Source organism: Ammospiza nelsoni, chromosome 8 (genome assembly GCF_027579445.1).
Source record: "Ammospiza nelsoni isolate bAmmNel1 chromosome 8, bAmmNel1.pri, whole genome shotgun sequence".
NCBI lineage: Eukaryota > Metazoa > Chordata > Aves > Passeriformes > Passerellidae > Ammospiza > Ammospiza nelsoni.
Genome location: NC_080640.1, coordinates 28889514 through 28907402, shown reverse-complemented (window position 1 = coordinate 28907402; position 17889 = coordinate 28889514). Strand labels below are relative to the sequence as shown.

Here is a 17889-nt window from a genome sequence, read left to right as displayed (position 1 = left end):
GCTTTGGGTGCCTTTTCTTTACATTTTTTTTTTTTTAATAGGCACAATGCAGTTTTCCATTTCCCACCAAAACTTGAGATCACTGTGGTTCTGGAGGTACCTTCTTCAGCCCCAATGAATGAGCAGCCTGGCCAGCTCCTTTCTCTGGTAGGGCTCTGGTGGTGCTAGAGCAGAATCTCCTCATTGCTGCCCTGGGTTTCCTTAAAGAGCTGGGCCAAAATCAGGTGCCTGCCTGGGCATGGCCTTTGACAGCTTGCAGTGATGCCCTGCAGTTCAAAGCACGCTTGGGGCATCCTTGGGGTGTACTCCTGGCATCTTTAGAAATGTGTTTATTCAGGTCTCTGTAGAACACAGAGAAGTGGGAGCTGACTGCTTCTGGTTCAAATCTAGGCATTGCCCAAGTGCAGCATTCCTCTTCCCACAGCTTTCCAAAGGCAGTAGAAGCTTTTTCAGAACCTTTCAGTCGTGGAGGGGGAGTGTGGAGAGTCACACGGTGGTGTATGGGTACAGGAGCTTTGCATGCACTCAGAAACCCTGGTTTTACTGCACCAGCAAGAAAAATCCCTAAGGTCACACAACTGTGGCCTCCATCCTTGAGCATTTCTTAAAAAACACTCCAGAATAAACAGCTTCTGAAACCTGGTTTGTTAGCTTGTGAGCAGCAGACAAACAGTGCACTGTGTGCTGCCCTTTGGACAACATAGGATGTGTTCAAAGTAGTTTCTGTTTTGGAGACTTAAAAGATTATTGTTGTTTTAGCCATGTTATGTGAAAACTAAAGCATGTTGCTTGCAGGGCCTCAGTAACCAGAATTCAAAAAATGTCTTTCAAGTCTGGGGGAAGAATATTTACAAATGTGTGAGACATCTCTGGATGTTATGTTGCCCTGAGAAGATTCAGCCTGATTTGGCTAATTGCACTTCAAATTTAAATTTAACTTAATTTTTACAACAGATTCTGGGTTTTTTTCTTTCTAGAAAGAAATGCTAGTACCATGTTAAATACACTGGTTTTGCTTGGAGAGACTTTTGGGTTTTATCTGAAAGAAATCAGACTCCCTTAAAATGCTGATCTTCATTACAGTGAAGCATGCTGCTAGGAATACTGGGAAAGGTTAAAAACAGCAGTCTTGAGGCAAGCTGCTGATTGTTCATATTTGTGCAGAGAAAATATGGTTCCTTATTTACTAGATGCTTGCTCTGTGCTCATCCTAGTAAAAGATCCTCCTGCAGGCCTTAATACTGCTGCTATTTTACCTCCCCTAATGAATATTCAAAAGCTGCAGTCATTGAGGACTCAGGTGGCAAAAATAGTAAGATGATTGAAGCAAGCCTTGACACAAAAGCCTAAAAGTACATTTCCAACTACATGGCAATAATGCCGATTTCCCTTTCTGACCACGTAAATGAACAGTGCCAGAAAATCTCCCATGAATTAAATGCCTGTTTCACACACCAGTGTGATTGCATCTTTCTCTCTGTATGATGTGTTGTAATAAGTATGTTTGAAAAAAAAAAAAAAAGGGAAAAAATACAACAGGGCTTTCTGTAATCCTCTGTCACAAAATGTATTGGAATTGAAAAATCGGTATAAAGGACACACTGTTAAGATATGGCAATGCATGCATTGTTTTCTACATAATGCAGTCAGAGTCTCCATGGTAAAAAGAAATTTTTATTTTATTTTTTTTGTCACCATCAGCAGTTAACCTAAAGTAGGAGCTGCTCCATTTCATTATAGGTTAAATGGCTTACTACACAAAACTAGCTGAGAGACGTACAGCGCTAACACTGCATTTTTTTAGTAGCTTTTAAACATGCTCGAAGATCAGTGAAGAAAAAACAATGCAGCATATGTTATTGTTCTGGAATTTTTTTTAATAGAAAGCGCTCCTTTTCAGCATTCCCCCTTCAGTGGAGTCACTTAGACACTTCCAGCTGGTGGCAGGGGATACAGCCATAATACAGCTTTCTCTGTCCCAGCTGTCTTTTTCATTACGTTAAATGCATTACGATGGCTGCACTGCTTTACAAAGGCTCAGGTGCAGGAAGGTATAGGAAGAAATCTGCAACTATGTGTTTTTGTAGTGACTGCAAGCTCCTGCGAGATCTCTGAATCCTGAATGTGTTCCTGGCTCTGGTCACAGATCTCCTTCCAATCACTGGAACATTTGCTGTAAGGGCTGGCTAAAGGTGCCCGAGGAAATCACCTTTTACAAGGGAGCATTGTTGTAAAGGATTTTTAATGCGTTATGGCTCACGCAGCATCACAGTTAAAGAAAAACAGGGATTTAGAAATAAATGCTGAGGAAGAAACTGAGAAAAAAAGAAAACACAGGAAAAGATCCCGGGATCGGAAGAAAAAGGTATCTAGATCTGTGCCAAATTCTGAACAGGGGTTCTTTTGTTTTAATTTTCTTACCTTGCAATTGAAGTATTAAAAGCTTGTTCTTGCCTGTAACTTGGTAGCTGTGGGAGTAATTTGCTAACATTGTAAAATGTCATTTGTAACCACGGCTGTGGGGTTTGCAAAGCAATTGAATGTTTAATTGGATATTAGTTGATTGCAGTGATGATGCAGAAGGTGTGCATTCGTTTCCCACTTATGTTACTGTGATATGAAAACTGTCTGTGAGTTGAAAATAGTTTGTAACCATTGTGTGGGGTTTAATGCTGAGCTTTCTCGTAGGTTTTATAGCAAAGCATAGCATAATAGTTTAGTCTTACATGCAGGTTACTGAAAAGGAATGTGTGTAGAGGCAGATTTTTTTTTCTTTGTGTTGGGACTGTGTCACATGTTTGGCTTCTGAAACATCCATTTTTGGGATAATGTTACAGAAATAAAGTGTTTCAGTGTTTCTGTTTTTTCCTTAACGGTGAGCTGTTTAACAGAATTGAGCTGTAACAGTCTGGTACTAGCAACTTTCTTTTGTTAGGAAAATACGTGGCTGAGATTACAGAGCCTGGTTTTTCACTGCTGTAGATTTGTCTTAGCTGCAGAAAACCCTTCAGCAAACTAGGATCTGAAAAATTCAGTAGGCACTGCATTGCTCATTGTTCAGGTCCGGAGCCTCTGCGTGATTCCAGGCTTACTGTTTCTCTCTAAGGTATAAAGCAAAATAGTTATGGTTTGTGGCATAATGACAGATAAAGAGGCCAGCTACTTTGGCAGCTCTGAGGCTGTGTCCTTATAAATGACACCTTGTACTCTGCTCCATGGAAATAAGGCCCTGCCACAATTTCTTGTCTTTGGCTGCATTTCATGATAATTTTTTTCAAGAACATATCAAGGAGCCGGCTGCCTTTAGAGAAACCTGGGCATGTAGTATTTCTGTGTGCCTTTGTGAAATCCCCCTAAGGGGGGGACTGGGTAATCTTCATATGCTCAGAGAAGCGGTGCATGTGCTTCCTAAATGACATGTAGATTTCCTCTAACATATGTGCATCTTTTGCTTGGGCGAGAGTCAGCATTTCCCTGCCCTTTTCTCTTTTCCCTCTGCTGTGGCAGTCCTACACCTAATGAAAGGCACTGAGAAACCCACTGCCTTCTGCTCCAGCCTGCACGTTGGGAGACTCTTAACATGCTGCAGTACATTTGCTGCAGCCAGCTACACTGGAGGCATTTTCTCTGTGTCAATGTATAGGCTCTTCTGAATCATCTTCCACGATAAAGGGCAGTATGAAGATAAGTTTCTGTCTTTGAGGTGAATTTTGAGGTGCTACTGTTTGAAAGCAGCCTGAAATAGTGATGTTTTTCTTGGCTGCTGTTTAGGTTATGTGCAGGTTTGTAGTGTTGCTGTCAGGATGGGTTTGCCCCCAGCTGAAAACAACCACAGCAGTTAGGAATTAACTGTAGGAGCTGTCCCCTCAGCCCATATTTACCTATGGCTCGTGAGCTAAAATGTAAAGTCTCTCAGCTGAATCCACTCATGCTGCAGGGAGCCCACGTTGTTCTTGATGTGCTCAAGTTTAACAATAGCATGCCCAACCAGATCCATGCACTGTCTTTGTGTAAGGGAGCTTCCTCACAGCTCGGAATTAGAACAATATAGAAGGGATATGGCAGTGAGAGGCTCTTGATTCAGTGAGGTGAGACAATTGCTTTGTGGACAAAAATGCTTTATTGTTTATACAACACTGCTGTAGAGAGGAAATCTCTCAGCAGCCAGAGTGGCACATGGATAAATATCTGCCTGTTAATCTCAAATATATGGATTTCCCTCAGTGTTTTATTTCTGCATCTTAAGAATAAGAGAGAACAATTGCTTCACTTAACTCTCATATATTTGGGCATCATTGTCATGTCAAAGCCATGGTTTTGTTACCCAGTACATAGGGCGTAGGAAGTCCAATAATTTGGTTTGCCATTTTGTGCTTTCCTGGCTATTTAAAACATTTTCCCCCCAAATTTTCCACTATGAGTAGTGAGTCACTTCTTGTTCCTCTGCACCACCCACAAGCAGGCAGTACTCGGGGATTTTTTTGTTGATCACATGATACTGCACAAAGCTTACCCTTTGCTTAAGCAGCATGCAGAAATATCCTTTAGAGCCTTCCAATCACTTTGGAACAACAAAGAATGCTAATGTTTCTGGATAATTTATACAGTAAAGAGCCCAAGGCAACCAATGGTTAGAAAGTGAGGCTGGTGGGATCAGCCAGTGTCTTAGTCCCGTGTGATACTAGCAACAGCCATGCTGATTTATGTTCCTGTTTAGTTGGAGGATGGCAGTCTGAGGGGAATATTTCACTGCTTTTGACTGGTTAAGCAATTTACAGTGCAGTAACATTCCTGTGAAGGCTTGCTTTGAGACTTGGATGAGAGAAATGACCTTTTAAAAACACACACAGAACAACAACCTGCGTTTTGTCCCATCCCATTTAATTTCAAGGTGAGATATTTTCAAGTTGCCCCTCTTAGCTCTGTGGAGAGGCTGTGCTTCTGTGCCCTATGGCCCCAGCACACTCCTATTTCCTTGCATTCAGGACATTGCAGGCCTTTGCTGAAGGTTCTCAAAGGCTCAGAGCTTACCTGGCTTAACTCAGGCAAGAGAAAGGGAGAGGGCCAGCAAGTGAAGGATCTGCATTGTACAGGTTTCCCATTTATTCTGTTCAAGTTCATATTACAGCTTCATACAGCTCTGCCTCTGGATGGCTGTGCAGTGTCCTGCACTGAAAATAGTTTGAGTACATCCAAGGGCAGACCTGAGCCTTTAGTGACATCACAGAACAAGGCAAGCCACTCTTAAAAATAAGATTGATAGGATAGCTTGCTTGATACTTGTCAGTGCAGCTCTGTCATGTGTAGTTTTGTTTGTGAAAACTAGAAAATGTTTATCCTATAATAATGTCTGGACAGAAATTGGTTGCTTAGTCAGTGCCTTTCCTAAAATAAAGGTGAAACCTCTGAAGGGTTTTTTGTGTGCTCTGTTGGGTACATATCAGAAGAGAAGGACAGGTCTTGGCATACAGTTAATGATTTATGTTTTATACAATATTTAGTAGGACTGAAGTGATTTCCATTTACGTGTAGTGCTCAGGAGCACTTGTGTTCTTTGGGAGCGCAGAATAATTTTATCATAATGCAAAGCCTGGCTGCTGCTGTCCCTGAGATGTTAAAGGCTGTTGCTGTCACAGCCTCTGCTGCTGCAAACTTGTGGGCAGCAGGGAAAGTAATCCATGAGAATGTCACAAATCCTTCTAATTTCATTATAAGGCTCACGGTGTTGGAAGGTTTTACTAAACTCTCAGGTATGCTGCAAAAATTGCCTTGCAGTTTCCTAGTGGAAATGAGTGGAAATGCTGTGTCAGGAATGATCAGCCTGTAGGTGTTGCAGCTGCTTTGAGGAGCTTGTGCATCCTCTGGGCTGGGCTCTGCTGCCAGCTCCAAGGGCCTGGGAGGGATGGCTTGGGCTGCCCAGCCCTGCAGAGCGGGGAGCTCCTCCCAGGGGCAGCAGGACCAGGGAGGGCATCCTCATATCCCACTGGGGGAATCCCACTTTATCCTTTCCCCTCCGCACTCCTGGGGCTGTCAAACGTTTTACAGATCTCTGCCATGTAAAGGTTTTAATCCAAATGGCAATTTTCATGGGCAAACAAGTCTGCCAGTTACCAGGTAAAGCTTTAAACTCAGATAATAAGTGAAAATCCCCATTCTTTTTTTATTTCAAGTAATTTCATTATTTTTAAACAAATCTCAATTAGAGATCTGTTTCATGGCTTCTGAACAGCTGGACTTGAATGCTGTAGGATCTAGATACGCTGAGTATAAGTGATTGTTCTTTCATTTGTGTTAAAGCACAAACCAGGCAGATGTTGTTTTAACATCTGGGAACGTGACCTATAGTAAGGGAAAAGATTGTGTAGATTAAGGGTCTGAAAGAAAAATTGCTAAGTCGGTGATCTTTTCTAAGCGTGAGAAAAATTTCAGTCAAATCCTTGATTTTGGACATGATGCTCTGTCAGAGGCAAATCTAATGAAATAGAAGAGTATTTCTGATAGAGGATTGGGGGCACTGGTGGATGGGATATCTACCAACAATGCTGAATTCTTACAGCATGGAGCTTGGTGGTGAAAGAGTCCTTCTATTCAGCTGGAAAAACAATTCCCTCTTTGAAGATGACCCCTAAAGGAATGAAACTATTCCATTGTTTTGTGTGGGGAGCACTACAGCATCATTTGGAGTGGGCACTGCTCAGCGTTACTCCATTGTTTATAAACCCAGAAAAAAATTTTGCGCCGTTACATTTTTATTTAGCGGGGTTTAGAACATTTACCTTTTCCTTTTCACCTTCCTGGTGCCTCGGGGTTGTGCTGTCACAAGGGATGGCCATTAGTCACTGTGCAAGTGTCAGTTTGGGTTAAAACCTGTGTTGTGCCTAATGCTTCCAGCTTGTGGTGGGAGGGGATGGGCAAGAGCAGGGAGGACCAACCGTGGGCAGCCTCACTGTTAGAGGGAGGTGGCTGCACAGCTGGATTTACAGCTGGACTCTCAGGCAGTGTAAATCAGTACTGCTGCTACTGCCTGCTTGGTGTTAGCACACAGTCTTTTATCCTTCTGGCTTTTCCGCCCAGGCTGGGTTGGATTTTTGGCGAGCTTTGTGTTTTGGGGTGTTTTTTTTTTAATTGAGAGTTGAGGGAAGGGGAAAATGGGATGTTCTTGAAAGCAAAAGGAAGTGCAAAGATAGTTAGTGAACAATGATTTAAGAAGAAAAAATATTCTTATATGACTGAGTGTATGAATATTCAACCCTGTGCCAAAAGTCAAAACTCTGCTAATTTCAAGCTCTTAACTTGCCTGAATTGATGGCTTCAGGATAAATGTTGCATACTTTGATGCTATTCCCTTTGGGCATTCACTAAATATTTGTTACTGTGAGCCAAAATACTTGTCAACTAGTGGAACTGACTGAGCTACCTGCTCAAATTGAGTGTTAGACTCATTCAGACCTGGTTTGTCTGGAACGGGGAGCTGAGGGGAGGAGGTGGGTTGAGAATTGGGCTGTTGGTGGATGTGATGGAGCACACGTGGACAGAGGAGACAAACAGAGAAAAAAATAAAGTGTGAGTTGTAAATTGTATTAAAAAGAAAAATTTCTTCTCAGACAAGGCCTGATGTATTCTCACAGTGATTTGCCTGAAGCCCACACAATAGAAGGCTGGATTTGCTGCTGCTCAGAAGTTGGTGCAGGCCACTGTTAGAGTCGTACCAGGGATTTTGTGGCTGAGGAGTGGGACTGGCACAGAGCTGCTGCCTTGTGAGGGCAGAGCATGGAGCCTCCAGGCTTTGATGGGCCCGTGTGCTCCTGTCCAGCTGGAAACCTCTGCAGGCCTTTCAGCACTCTGTAAAATGATCCCTTGATCCCTTCCTGTTGGACTGGGATGTGCTGGGGGGCACTGCAGGTGATGAGCTCAACATCTGGCACAGCTGTCCCAGCTTGTTCCTCACTGGGTGTTACCTAACCCAGGCTATACCCCTGTACCTTAAAGCCAAAACTCCAGGTGCCTTCAGAGGATAATTCAGTGTGTGTGGGGCAAGTTAAAGGAATGCCCTTGTTTTCAAGGTATTGAGTGTTCTCCACCCTTGCAGCTTCAGCTTTGGCCATGTTGCATATCAGGCTTTGCTATCTTTGGTGGATTTTTGGGCTCATATAACACTTAATTTTATTTTTTTTTCTTGTATCTGTTGCCTGGTGTGGTATTTTTGTGGAGTTCTGCTTTGTTAGTGCTCTGCAGGGTGAATAATTTCTGACCACCATGGAAGAGATCAGCTTCTCTTATTTTTTTGAGAGATCACTGTATGGTAACTTGGAAGGGAAATTCAGCATGATATTTCTTAAGTATTTATTCAAAACTAATGTGGAAAGGAGAACTAGATTGAAATAAGAAGATTGTCTTGTTAATTGAAAAGAAAATTCACTCTGGGATGTATTTTATTTTTTTATAAATCATAATTTTGCCAATAAGCTGAAAGCTATGACAATTTAGTAATTATGAATTTGTCACATAGGATTTATTGTACTGAGATTTACACAAGCAGTTGCCTTTGTATTGTGTACCAAAACTAAAACTTTGTTTTGCTTTTTTAGTTGCAGAAAGATAGAGGACATGATCTATTTCATAGCTGCCTTCATCTGAAAACTTTAGACAACCTATGATTTTGTTTTAAAAACCTGAATTATGTATTTTACCCAAAATTTTGTTTGTTCAGCAGTATTCTATTCACAGTTTTGGATTTCACCTTATTGGGCAGCCAAATGCTGTGATATCACAGTTTATTTATAATTTTTAAATCTCAGTTTGAGAAGTCATTTCAGCATCTTTTATTTTTTTCATTGAAAAAATCATACAGAATTAGAATGTACAAGGTAGAAGAGTTCACTTATGTTTCTGATACTGTAGTCCATATTTATCCAATTGAAATCAGTGGGGTTTTATGAAAGAAGTTACATCTTGGTAAAAGTGGTGTATCCATGTCCTGTGATAGCACACTGATGAGTGCAAGCAGGAAATGAAGGTCTGTACCTTAACAGGAATCCAGTGCCCCATCATGGCAAGGTATCCAGACACAAGGTCTCCATTTAGTTCATGGGTGCTATGTTGTATTTCACAGAGCCTGCTGGAGCTGCCTCAGCAACATCTCCACCAGTGCCATTAAGGCTGATGTCTCTGGTCACCCCATCTCCACCAGGAGCCAGTCAGGCTCCCAGGGGTGCCTGGTGCTTCACCTGTTAAATTCATAATTTAAATTATAAAGACAAACCCCTCTGTGATCTTGTCACTTGCTTCCCTTGTGAAGAAAGGGACACTTGGTCTGGTGGGAGGTGTCCCTGCCCACATCAGGGTGGTTAGAACTGGCTGATATTTATTATATTTCCAACCCAAGCCATTCTGTGATTCTATGGATTACATTCATGTATTCCACACTCATTTGTAATACCCCTGTAAGTGCAAATGCATAGATGAGATAAAGGTGTGATATGTCAGTTGTTTGTATTTTTGAGATACAATTGTTTGTGTTTTTGAAAGCAGTGGGGTATATATGGTTGTTCTGTGAAATGCTGCCAGCTCAGCTCTGAGCTACAGGCCTGTCCTTAACCCTCCAGCCACTGCCTCTTGACCTGAGATGCTTTTAAGTACCCGGCTCTGCTGGAGGAAGAGAGGAGTCAGAGGAAGAGACAGGTAGTTGGGTTGTGAGTGCCAGGAAAGGATTTCCTGGAGCTGCTGAAGAGGCTGTTCTTGCATTATTGTGTTTTCAGAGCAGATCCTTGAACTCTGGTGGACTGTGGGCAGCTGGTAACTGATACAAATCCAAGGACTTGCAGGGTTCCCCAATGGTGAAGAGAAACCACAGGGTGTAGCACAAATACCCCTCTGCACTGATGGTGCTGTGGCCTGTCAGGCTGGGATGGTGCTGTGGTACACAGCTGCTTGTGTGGCATCCTTGTGCTCTCCTCAGTGCTGCTGCCCTCTGCAAGTGCAGGATTTACACACAGCAAAGCTCCTTTAATGCACATGTGGCGTGGGTTTGTGTGTGTGCTGGGGGGAGCTGGGGTCAGCGCCTTGCCTGGGACTCCCCATTTGTGTGTTTTGCACCTGTGCATCCATAGCCCTGAGCTGGGCACCCCCAGAGTGTCCCTGCTTCCCACAGGGAGCCTCCTTCTCTCTTTGGGACCGCCTTCCCTGGGAGAGGTGGCGTGGGCTGCAGGGGTTTCAATCCAGAGGAGCTGTGCTCCCTTTGCAGTGGCTCCAGGAAAGCCTGGCTCAGCCCAGTGCCAGAGCTGCTGGCCAGGCTGGGTCCTTAGGGACAAGCTGTCCACAGAGTTGTTAACTGTTTTCAGAAGTGCTGTGTCTGTGTGAATATCTTGTTTTTCATTTCTGTAATTTACAGTGATTCTGTTGCATTGCTGTCATTGATTGCAAAAAGAATTATAAATCCTGTTTTTAACGAGTGGACAATTTGAAAAGAACAAGTTGTTAAAGCGAAAAGTTTAATGGTCTTTTTGAACTTGTCTCTTTTCCTTTAAAATTCTTCAAATTAAAGTATCACCAGCAGTTTCTGCATCGCATTTTTAGTTCACAAACCTCAGAACAGTTCACAAACCTCAGATCAATTCACAAGTCAGTGTGGTTGTTGATATCTAACCTTTCAGTTAGAGCACCCTTGTTCGCATATTCTAAAGAGCATTCCTTAAAGGCAGTATAATAAATAGAAACCATCTGACACTACCCTGCATGTACCCTCTAATAAATGCTACTTTTACCTGCCCTGTTCCTTGCTGTTAGAAGACACAGTTATGGAACTCACTTTGTGTTCAGCACATTGGTTTATTTTCTGGTGAATTGTAAATGTCAGGCTGCAGAGTAACTCCATCATTGACTTCCCTTAGTTAAACAAGATTTCCACAGTTAGCTGGGCTAACTGTGTTGTCCCTCCCTGTGTTCTCTCCAGATGGGTGAATTTGAGGATGGGCTCCCTGGCCTTCTCTGGGAACTTGCAGAAAAGCAGAGCTGTGCAATATCCATTGGATAGGTGCTCCTTCTGCTCCCCAGCATGAATTTATGGAGCATTTTGCTAACAAAAGGCAGAGGTGGAACTGAGGCACTGACTGTGGTTAGCTACAGTCACTTTTCCAGCATTGAATCAGAGTGTCTTATAAATACAGGCATTCAGGGCTTTAGATGAAATTCCTTCATAGGTTGAATAATTTTATTTTCTCCCACACAGCTTTTTTTTTTTTTTTTTCTTTCTCCCATAATTGCATTGCCACTCTTTCTGGACCCTACTGGGGCATCTCTGAAATCGCAGTCATTTCCCTTTCATTAGTCACTGGCTGAATGGTGAGCATTTGCAGCCATCCCCACAGCTGAATGTACCATTGGCCCATGAGGAAAGAGTGCTCTCAGTGACCTGTTCCCCTGCTCCCTTTGGATTTGTGTGAATGTGGCAATCACCCCTGGTGCTGAGGCTGGTGTTTTCATGCTCAGACTGTAGGAAGAGTGAATGCAGATATTTTTCACAGACAGATTGCTGGCTAGAGCAGGTGGGGGAGCCACGCTGGGCTCGCTGTGCCCAAGGGGATGGATCTCTCAGGGGACAGAGATGTGCACCAAGCTCCTCGTGGTGCAGCAGGTCAGAAAAGAGGCTCAATCTATAAGTGAGTAAATGCAGCATTTTCCTTAAGGGCTGAGGAGGCCTCTCTCAAAACAGGCCCCTTTTTTTTGGCCAGGCAGTAGCAGACGGTATGTTCTGGAGGGTGGCTTCTACAAAACAAAACTCTGAAAAGTTGAAGTATTGCATAGTGAAGTATTGCTGAGAAGTGGGTGGCAAAGGTTTCCTCTATTACATTTTTACCATCTAAGCAGAAAAAAACATCTTCAAGGAGAATTGGTGAAGGTGCTGGATACCTGCAGTCCTAGTTTTTCTTGCCACTTGATTTAATATGAAACCACCACCACTTTGAAGCTGTTAAACATCAAAATTCTGATAACTAAAGACTGCTGTTTTTCTACCAGCCTGAAAAGATTAAAAAGATGTTGAGAGGAAAACATGTCTCATGACAGTGGGTGCACAATCAAAGTTTCTAAGTAGGGCAGCCTGAGGAGCAGCCAACGCTTTTTAACAGTTATGGGAAAGTGTATGTTTTTTGATGTTCCTATCTGATATCTTTCTACCTTTTTTTTGTACTATCAGGCTGTCTGTTTATGCTCAAAGAAGCCTTAATAAATGTTTTGCACACTCAGCACACACTGCCCACATAAAAGAGGAAAAGTATGCCAAATTCCAAGTCATCCAAGCAACAAACATAGAGTAGGGGGTTCACCACTGACTCTTCCAGTTTCATCTTAAACAGTTTATTTCATTGCTGGGCTTTTTGACCATAAAATATCTCCATGATTTTGTGCATTTTAAGGATCTCTTTTCAAATGTCAGATGCTGGCTGTTTTTCTGTTCTTGATATAGAATATATTTTGTGTGTCTTGCATAAGGTTCATGGCTACAAAATACAAAACCCTGTGCAGGATTTAGAATATTTTAATGACCTTTTAGGAGCTGAGTGCTGTCCTGGTGTGTGATCTATTGGCTTTGTCCACAGCTATCAGGAGCATTTTTGCTGGTGTTTTAGCATAATTCTGGAGGAGAAATACATTTTTTTAAAGAATTGTGTGCTTTTTGAAAAGCTTGTGGTGGAGAGGAAGCATGCATGATAACAGTTCTAATTATGGTTCCTGGTATTGAGCATAAATATCCAATTTACTGTTTTTAATTATACAAAGCTTTTGATTAAAGGCTGTTTTAGAAGGACTGATCATATTAGGTAAGTTGCAGATAGAAACCCATATTGTTTATGAAGATTTTGTAAAACTCTTTGGAATTTTTTCTGTCCCCCACCCAGTATACAGAGAAGTTATCCAAATCCTGGTTTTAGAAGTGCATGTGTTTAATCTAAAACAGCCAAATACAGTGTATTTTATAATGTTGTATGTATCTCCTTGTTGGCCTATGTGCTTGTTATCCTTGAAGCTAAACTCACTGAATTGTGGGCAACTCAGAGGTCCAATTAGCAGAACCACTGAACATATGCAATAAATTCAGCTTGAAAGGCCACATGCACAATCTGCCTTGGGTTGGAAAGCCAAGAGACGCTGTGACCAAACAAGATCCGCAGGGAAGCTGCTCACAATTTTGGCCCTTTGTTCCCAGCAGCAAGGCTGCCCCTTTCTCCTTGTTTACTACCATGAGTCTGCACATGAGCAAACTGGGCTGGTGCACTTTTAAAACCAGTCAGTTTGAGGGAAGATGAGAAAAAATGAGTGAAGGGATTAGAAATAGCCTTGTTGTTGAAATGGGAGCAGCAATGGCAGAGAGGGAAGGAATGACTGAGGCAGCTGACCCAGAAGTTTGGGTTTATTTTGGCTGTAAATAGGTGCTGGAAGATGCACTCCTCATTCTGAGGAGCTCCTCATTAACTCAAAATGTTTTCCCAATGCCAAGTCAGTGGGTGAAACCTGGGAGAGAAGGAAGGAGAATAGGAAGGACAAAGTCAGCAACAATTCACCCTCTGCTGGGGCCTGGGCTCCCAGCCCTGCTGAGTCCAGGGAGGGCTGCAGCTCCTCTCAGGACAGTGCCAGCATCTCTCAGGGGTGATCCTTGCCTGCTAGGGTGGCCAAAGGGACATCTCTGTTCCATGAGAGCATCCTCTGTACTGCACATGAGCGTTGCAGGGCTGCTGCTCTCAGTGCATGGCTGCAGGGGGGCTGCAGTGCTGCTTGTGAGCCCCCCTGCCCTGGCTGGGGGAGGGAGTCAGCCCTCAAGGTGGGCAAAATGACAAAACCCCTCTAGCTGTGGATGGCAGGGTGAGGGATTTAATTGTTTGGGTGGCATCCAAGCGGTTGCATCTGATTAAGTCCTTGAAAAGATAATATCTGTTACCTGGTTGCATGAATTTATACAGGGGTATAGAGCACTGTGCTTTGTCAAGGTGCACATACAAAGAGTTAACCACAAATTAATCGGGGCTTGTCAGGTTTAAGATATTTCTGGTACAGTGTTGAACAGTTAATGTACGCCCACAAAATAGCAATTGTTCCCTAAAATTGTAGTCTGCTAACCAAAATATATTCTTTTTAATTCTTCTTAGGGTGAAAATGAAATTCAGCTTAATGTCTTTCTGTGTGTTTCTTTTTCATTTGCAGTAAAATTTTCTCACATTTTCTTGACAAGTCAAAATCTCTGTCCTAGTTTTTGTAAGAAATGCTCTCTGTGCCTTTCTATTTCCTAGAAAATAGTTGTCCAAATGAGTTTTCTCAGAAAGGAGCAAAGGTCATGCCCCAAAAAGGAAAATTAGGTCACAGATTATATTCATTTTCAAACTTAATAATATCTTAAGGAAAGATTGAGGAAATACACAAAAAGGAAAAATAAAACATGAAGGAGGGAAGCAGGAGGAGATGGGGCAAAGCTAGCCAGCAAAATCCCTGCCAGAGCTTCTGGAGGCTTCTGACTGGAACTTTGCAATGCATTGGGTCCTCCTGTTCATTCAGTTTGGTCTGTTTTAGTTATTCAAAATACCATTTTTTCATAAACATGTGTGCTTTGTAGTGGTAGTTGATTTTGTTAATATCAGTTATTTTGTGCATTTATTGATCAGACCATTCAGTCCCATGCCTTGGATAGTTTTACTAATGCAAACATAAATTAAATATATGAAGCCTTACTAACACAAGGGCTACCAGGAAATGGTTTTATTTCACAGGTAGCCAGCTACTGTGATTCAGTAAATGCCATTGTCTGTGGCTCTTATATTTGATAATTACAGATTAGGGCTGCATAGCTTTAGGGAGCATTTTCTAGCAGTAAAATTTAGGTTTCACATGTAGTGACCTTATTTTGAGTACGTCCTGCTGTTTGGTGAGGAGACCTTGGTGGCTGCTCAGGGGAAGGGTGGTGGCAGGAGAGGACAAGGTCAGAGGGAAATGGGGGGGTTTGCATTAACCAGCCTCAGGATGACAAGATACACGTGTTGGAAAGGGCACACCACAATGCTTAGTAGCTGACAAATAATTATGTAGGATTTTGGACTGCCCTCTGTGCTGAGAAAGGGATGAGCTGTTTTCAGGGAGACTCTGCTGGTACTGGATGCCAACAGTGCAGTCAGGGGAGCAAGCCTGCTCCTTCAGCCTTGCACTGTTCATGTACTGCTGATGTGTTAGAGAAAGGTTTTCTTCACTTCTGATTATATTAAGAACATCAGGGCTTCACTTTAAAAGGTGCTGCAGGCCTCCTTAGTCTGGTTACATTGCACTTGGAATTTTCAAAAACCTGAGAGCCATGAGCCGGGGTATTGTTGCCTTTCCTGGGTGATGCTGGCAAAGGCAGTGGGAGTGCACATGGGAGTCCACACTGGCAGCACAGCCTGCAAAATGAGGGGAATTCTCATCAGAAAGGGAGTACTTAAATCTTTCCCTCTAGAAAACCCTCTATTAGAGCAAGGAAAACTTCTCTTTGCTTTTAAAACCCTCTAGCTGCTGAAGATGTTTGTGCTATTGCAGTTGAAGTGCATGGGAGAAAATGAGGCTGTGTGCTAGGCATAGGTTTTGGGTTTTAGAAAACAATCATTTTGCAACTAGATAGATTGATCAGCTTTATGTGTTTAGTTGATAGCAAAGAAAAGCTTTGGGCAGCTTCTGGTTTTGAAATATTTCGTTTTTACTTCTACTTTCAGACAGAAAAGCAGCTGGTGAAAAGGTGCACTGTTGTTTCTCAGAGCTCACAAATGACTAAGCAAAGTGCATTCTGTCTTTGCTTTTGTTGTCATGGGTCTGGTTAGTCAAAAGTGCCAAATATTCTGGCTCTAATCCAGCCAAGTTCCTAAGCCTGCACTCAAGCCCATTTGTAATTGGGGTGAGTACAGAGGCAGCACTGAGTACTTAAAGCTGAGACCAGTCTGGAGTGATGTTTGATTACCTTATCAGAAGAGGGAGTTGTCAGGAGGAAAGGTCCATCCTGAAATGCTCTGGGTATCCCAGCTCTGAAGGATGTGCGTGAGCACCCAAGAGCTGGAGTTGACATCATTTACCTTGACTAGTAGATGGAAATCTGATAAATTCAAAAACTTGGTATTTCAAAGACATTATTTTCTTCATAGACACGTTTTGAAAATCGGTGTTACCAATATTTGTACATTGGTGGTCAAACACTGTGAGAAAACCCTGAAGACAAAAACAGTGATAAGTCCATTATATATGGCATGGAAGGCCACCTAGCACTAAGTCACAGTTGAAAATTTCATTCTTTTTATTGATATAATCATGCTTATTAAGCAGGTAATTAACTCATTATATGGATAGTGTTACAGAGGTATTAATCCTATTTGTAAAGTGTAAGTGTATAAATTCTCCTTTGGGTAGTTAAGTAAATAGTAGTAGTTTAGTAGTTAGTTTGTATGCCACATACAGCTGTAAATTTGGAAGATACTGGCCAATGCCTAGCAGCTAATTCAGGCTGATTTTTTCAGCTAAGAGATTCTTAATTTGAAAAATATAGAGTTTAATATCCTCAAAGTCACAAATTTAGGCTCAACAAAGCATTTAAGTCAATAACAAGATGAACATATTCTGGAAAAGTATGAAGAAATGAACACCAAACTAAACAACCCATAAAATGCTGATTAAGTTCTGAAAACTAAAAGTTCCATCACTTAACAGCTTTCTTTTGACTTATTGAACCATAGGATTTTTTGTTTGTTAATTTTTTTCTGTTTTGAAATTTCTTTGCAAGTGAAAATTTTGATTACATGTCATTTAAATTCAGAGAGGGATTGCTGAAATAATTTTTGTGTAATCTGGTGGGGTTTTTTCCTGGATTTTTTTTTTATTGCTGTGAGCAAAGGGAGCCTTTTCAATCACTCATGCTGCTCTCTTTGTGACAGCCCTTCAAATACATCATGACCTGATAGCAAAATCAGCCTTGTGCAAAGTATTAAGGATCAACTTACCCTAAGTCTGCAAGTGAAATGAAACCTGAGCCCAAGGTGATTGCATTAAGCATGTGCTGTCATTCTTGTCACATCTGTGTTCTGGAGACTCAAAAAGCAGTAAAATGGTTAAGTATCAGTGATATTTAGAAGAGTGTGTTCTTGGTGACATTGCACAAGTAGAGCTCATCTTGTAAAGCAAATTAATTTTCCAAAGTGTTTTCCCAAATCCAGGGGTGAACCATGAACATCTCCATTATCATTAATACAGGCATTTCACGCTGTGTGCTCCTCCAGCCCAGTGCTGTTCCATTCAGCACTCACTAATTACAAGTCACTGAAATCTGGGCTGCCTGCTGACCTGGGGTGAATTATGCATCTGCAGGTTCAAGGTCCTTCACCTTCCCAGCCCCTGAGGGGAAGGCTTTGTACAGAGGTGGATGTCAAGGGGAGGCCAAGGGTGCAGAAAAACACATCAGTTCTGCAGGCAGGTTGATTTACATTTGTGTGTTTCCCTTATTTCAAGATAATAGACACTTTTTTTTTGTGCTTTGAAACCTTTTAGACACTGATTGAGGTCAATGGAATCAAACTTAAGATGGCGAAGAAGACTGTTTAAAATCACAGCTATTATCTATTTTAATTTTCTCTGCTGGAGTGTACCCCAAAACATTCATTATGTGGAGGGTATAATCTCTGAACAAATGACATGGTGGAATTAATGAACAATTAACTATGATCATACATTATAAACAGAGCTGATTAGAATCCACACATGCCTGGGCTTTAGAAAGACTGTTTTTTGACTCTGCTTTGTGTTGCTGAGATAGGACCACACAGCTCTCATTTCTTATTCATTGTGTGAGCATAACATCATTTCCTCTGAGGTAAGGCTACATCTCTTAGTTTTCAT

General features: G+C 42.0%; 1 protein-coding gene across 3 annotated transcripts in view; it reads left to right on the top strand.

Annotated features, from left to right (window-relative positions):
* Positions 1-2051: 2051 nt before the first annotated feature.
* ANK3 (ankyrin 3) overlaps positions 2052-17889 on the top strand; it is a 190823-nt gene continuing 174985 nt past the window's right edge. For all 3 annotated transcript variants that reach the window (XM_059476633.1, XM_059476632.1, XM_059476631.1), the window contains exon 1: positions 2052-2365. In XM_059476633.1, coding sequence (XP_059332616.1) covers positions 2252-2365 — 114 coding nt within the window. In that variant the 5' untranslated portion in view covers positions 2052-2251. The remainder of the gene's footprint in view (positions 2366-17889) is intronic.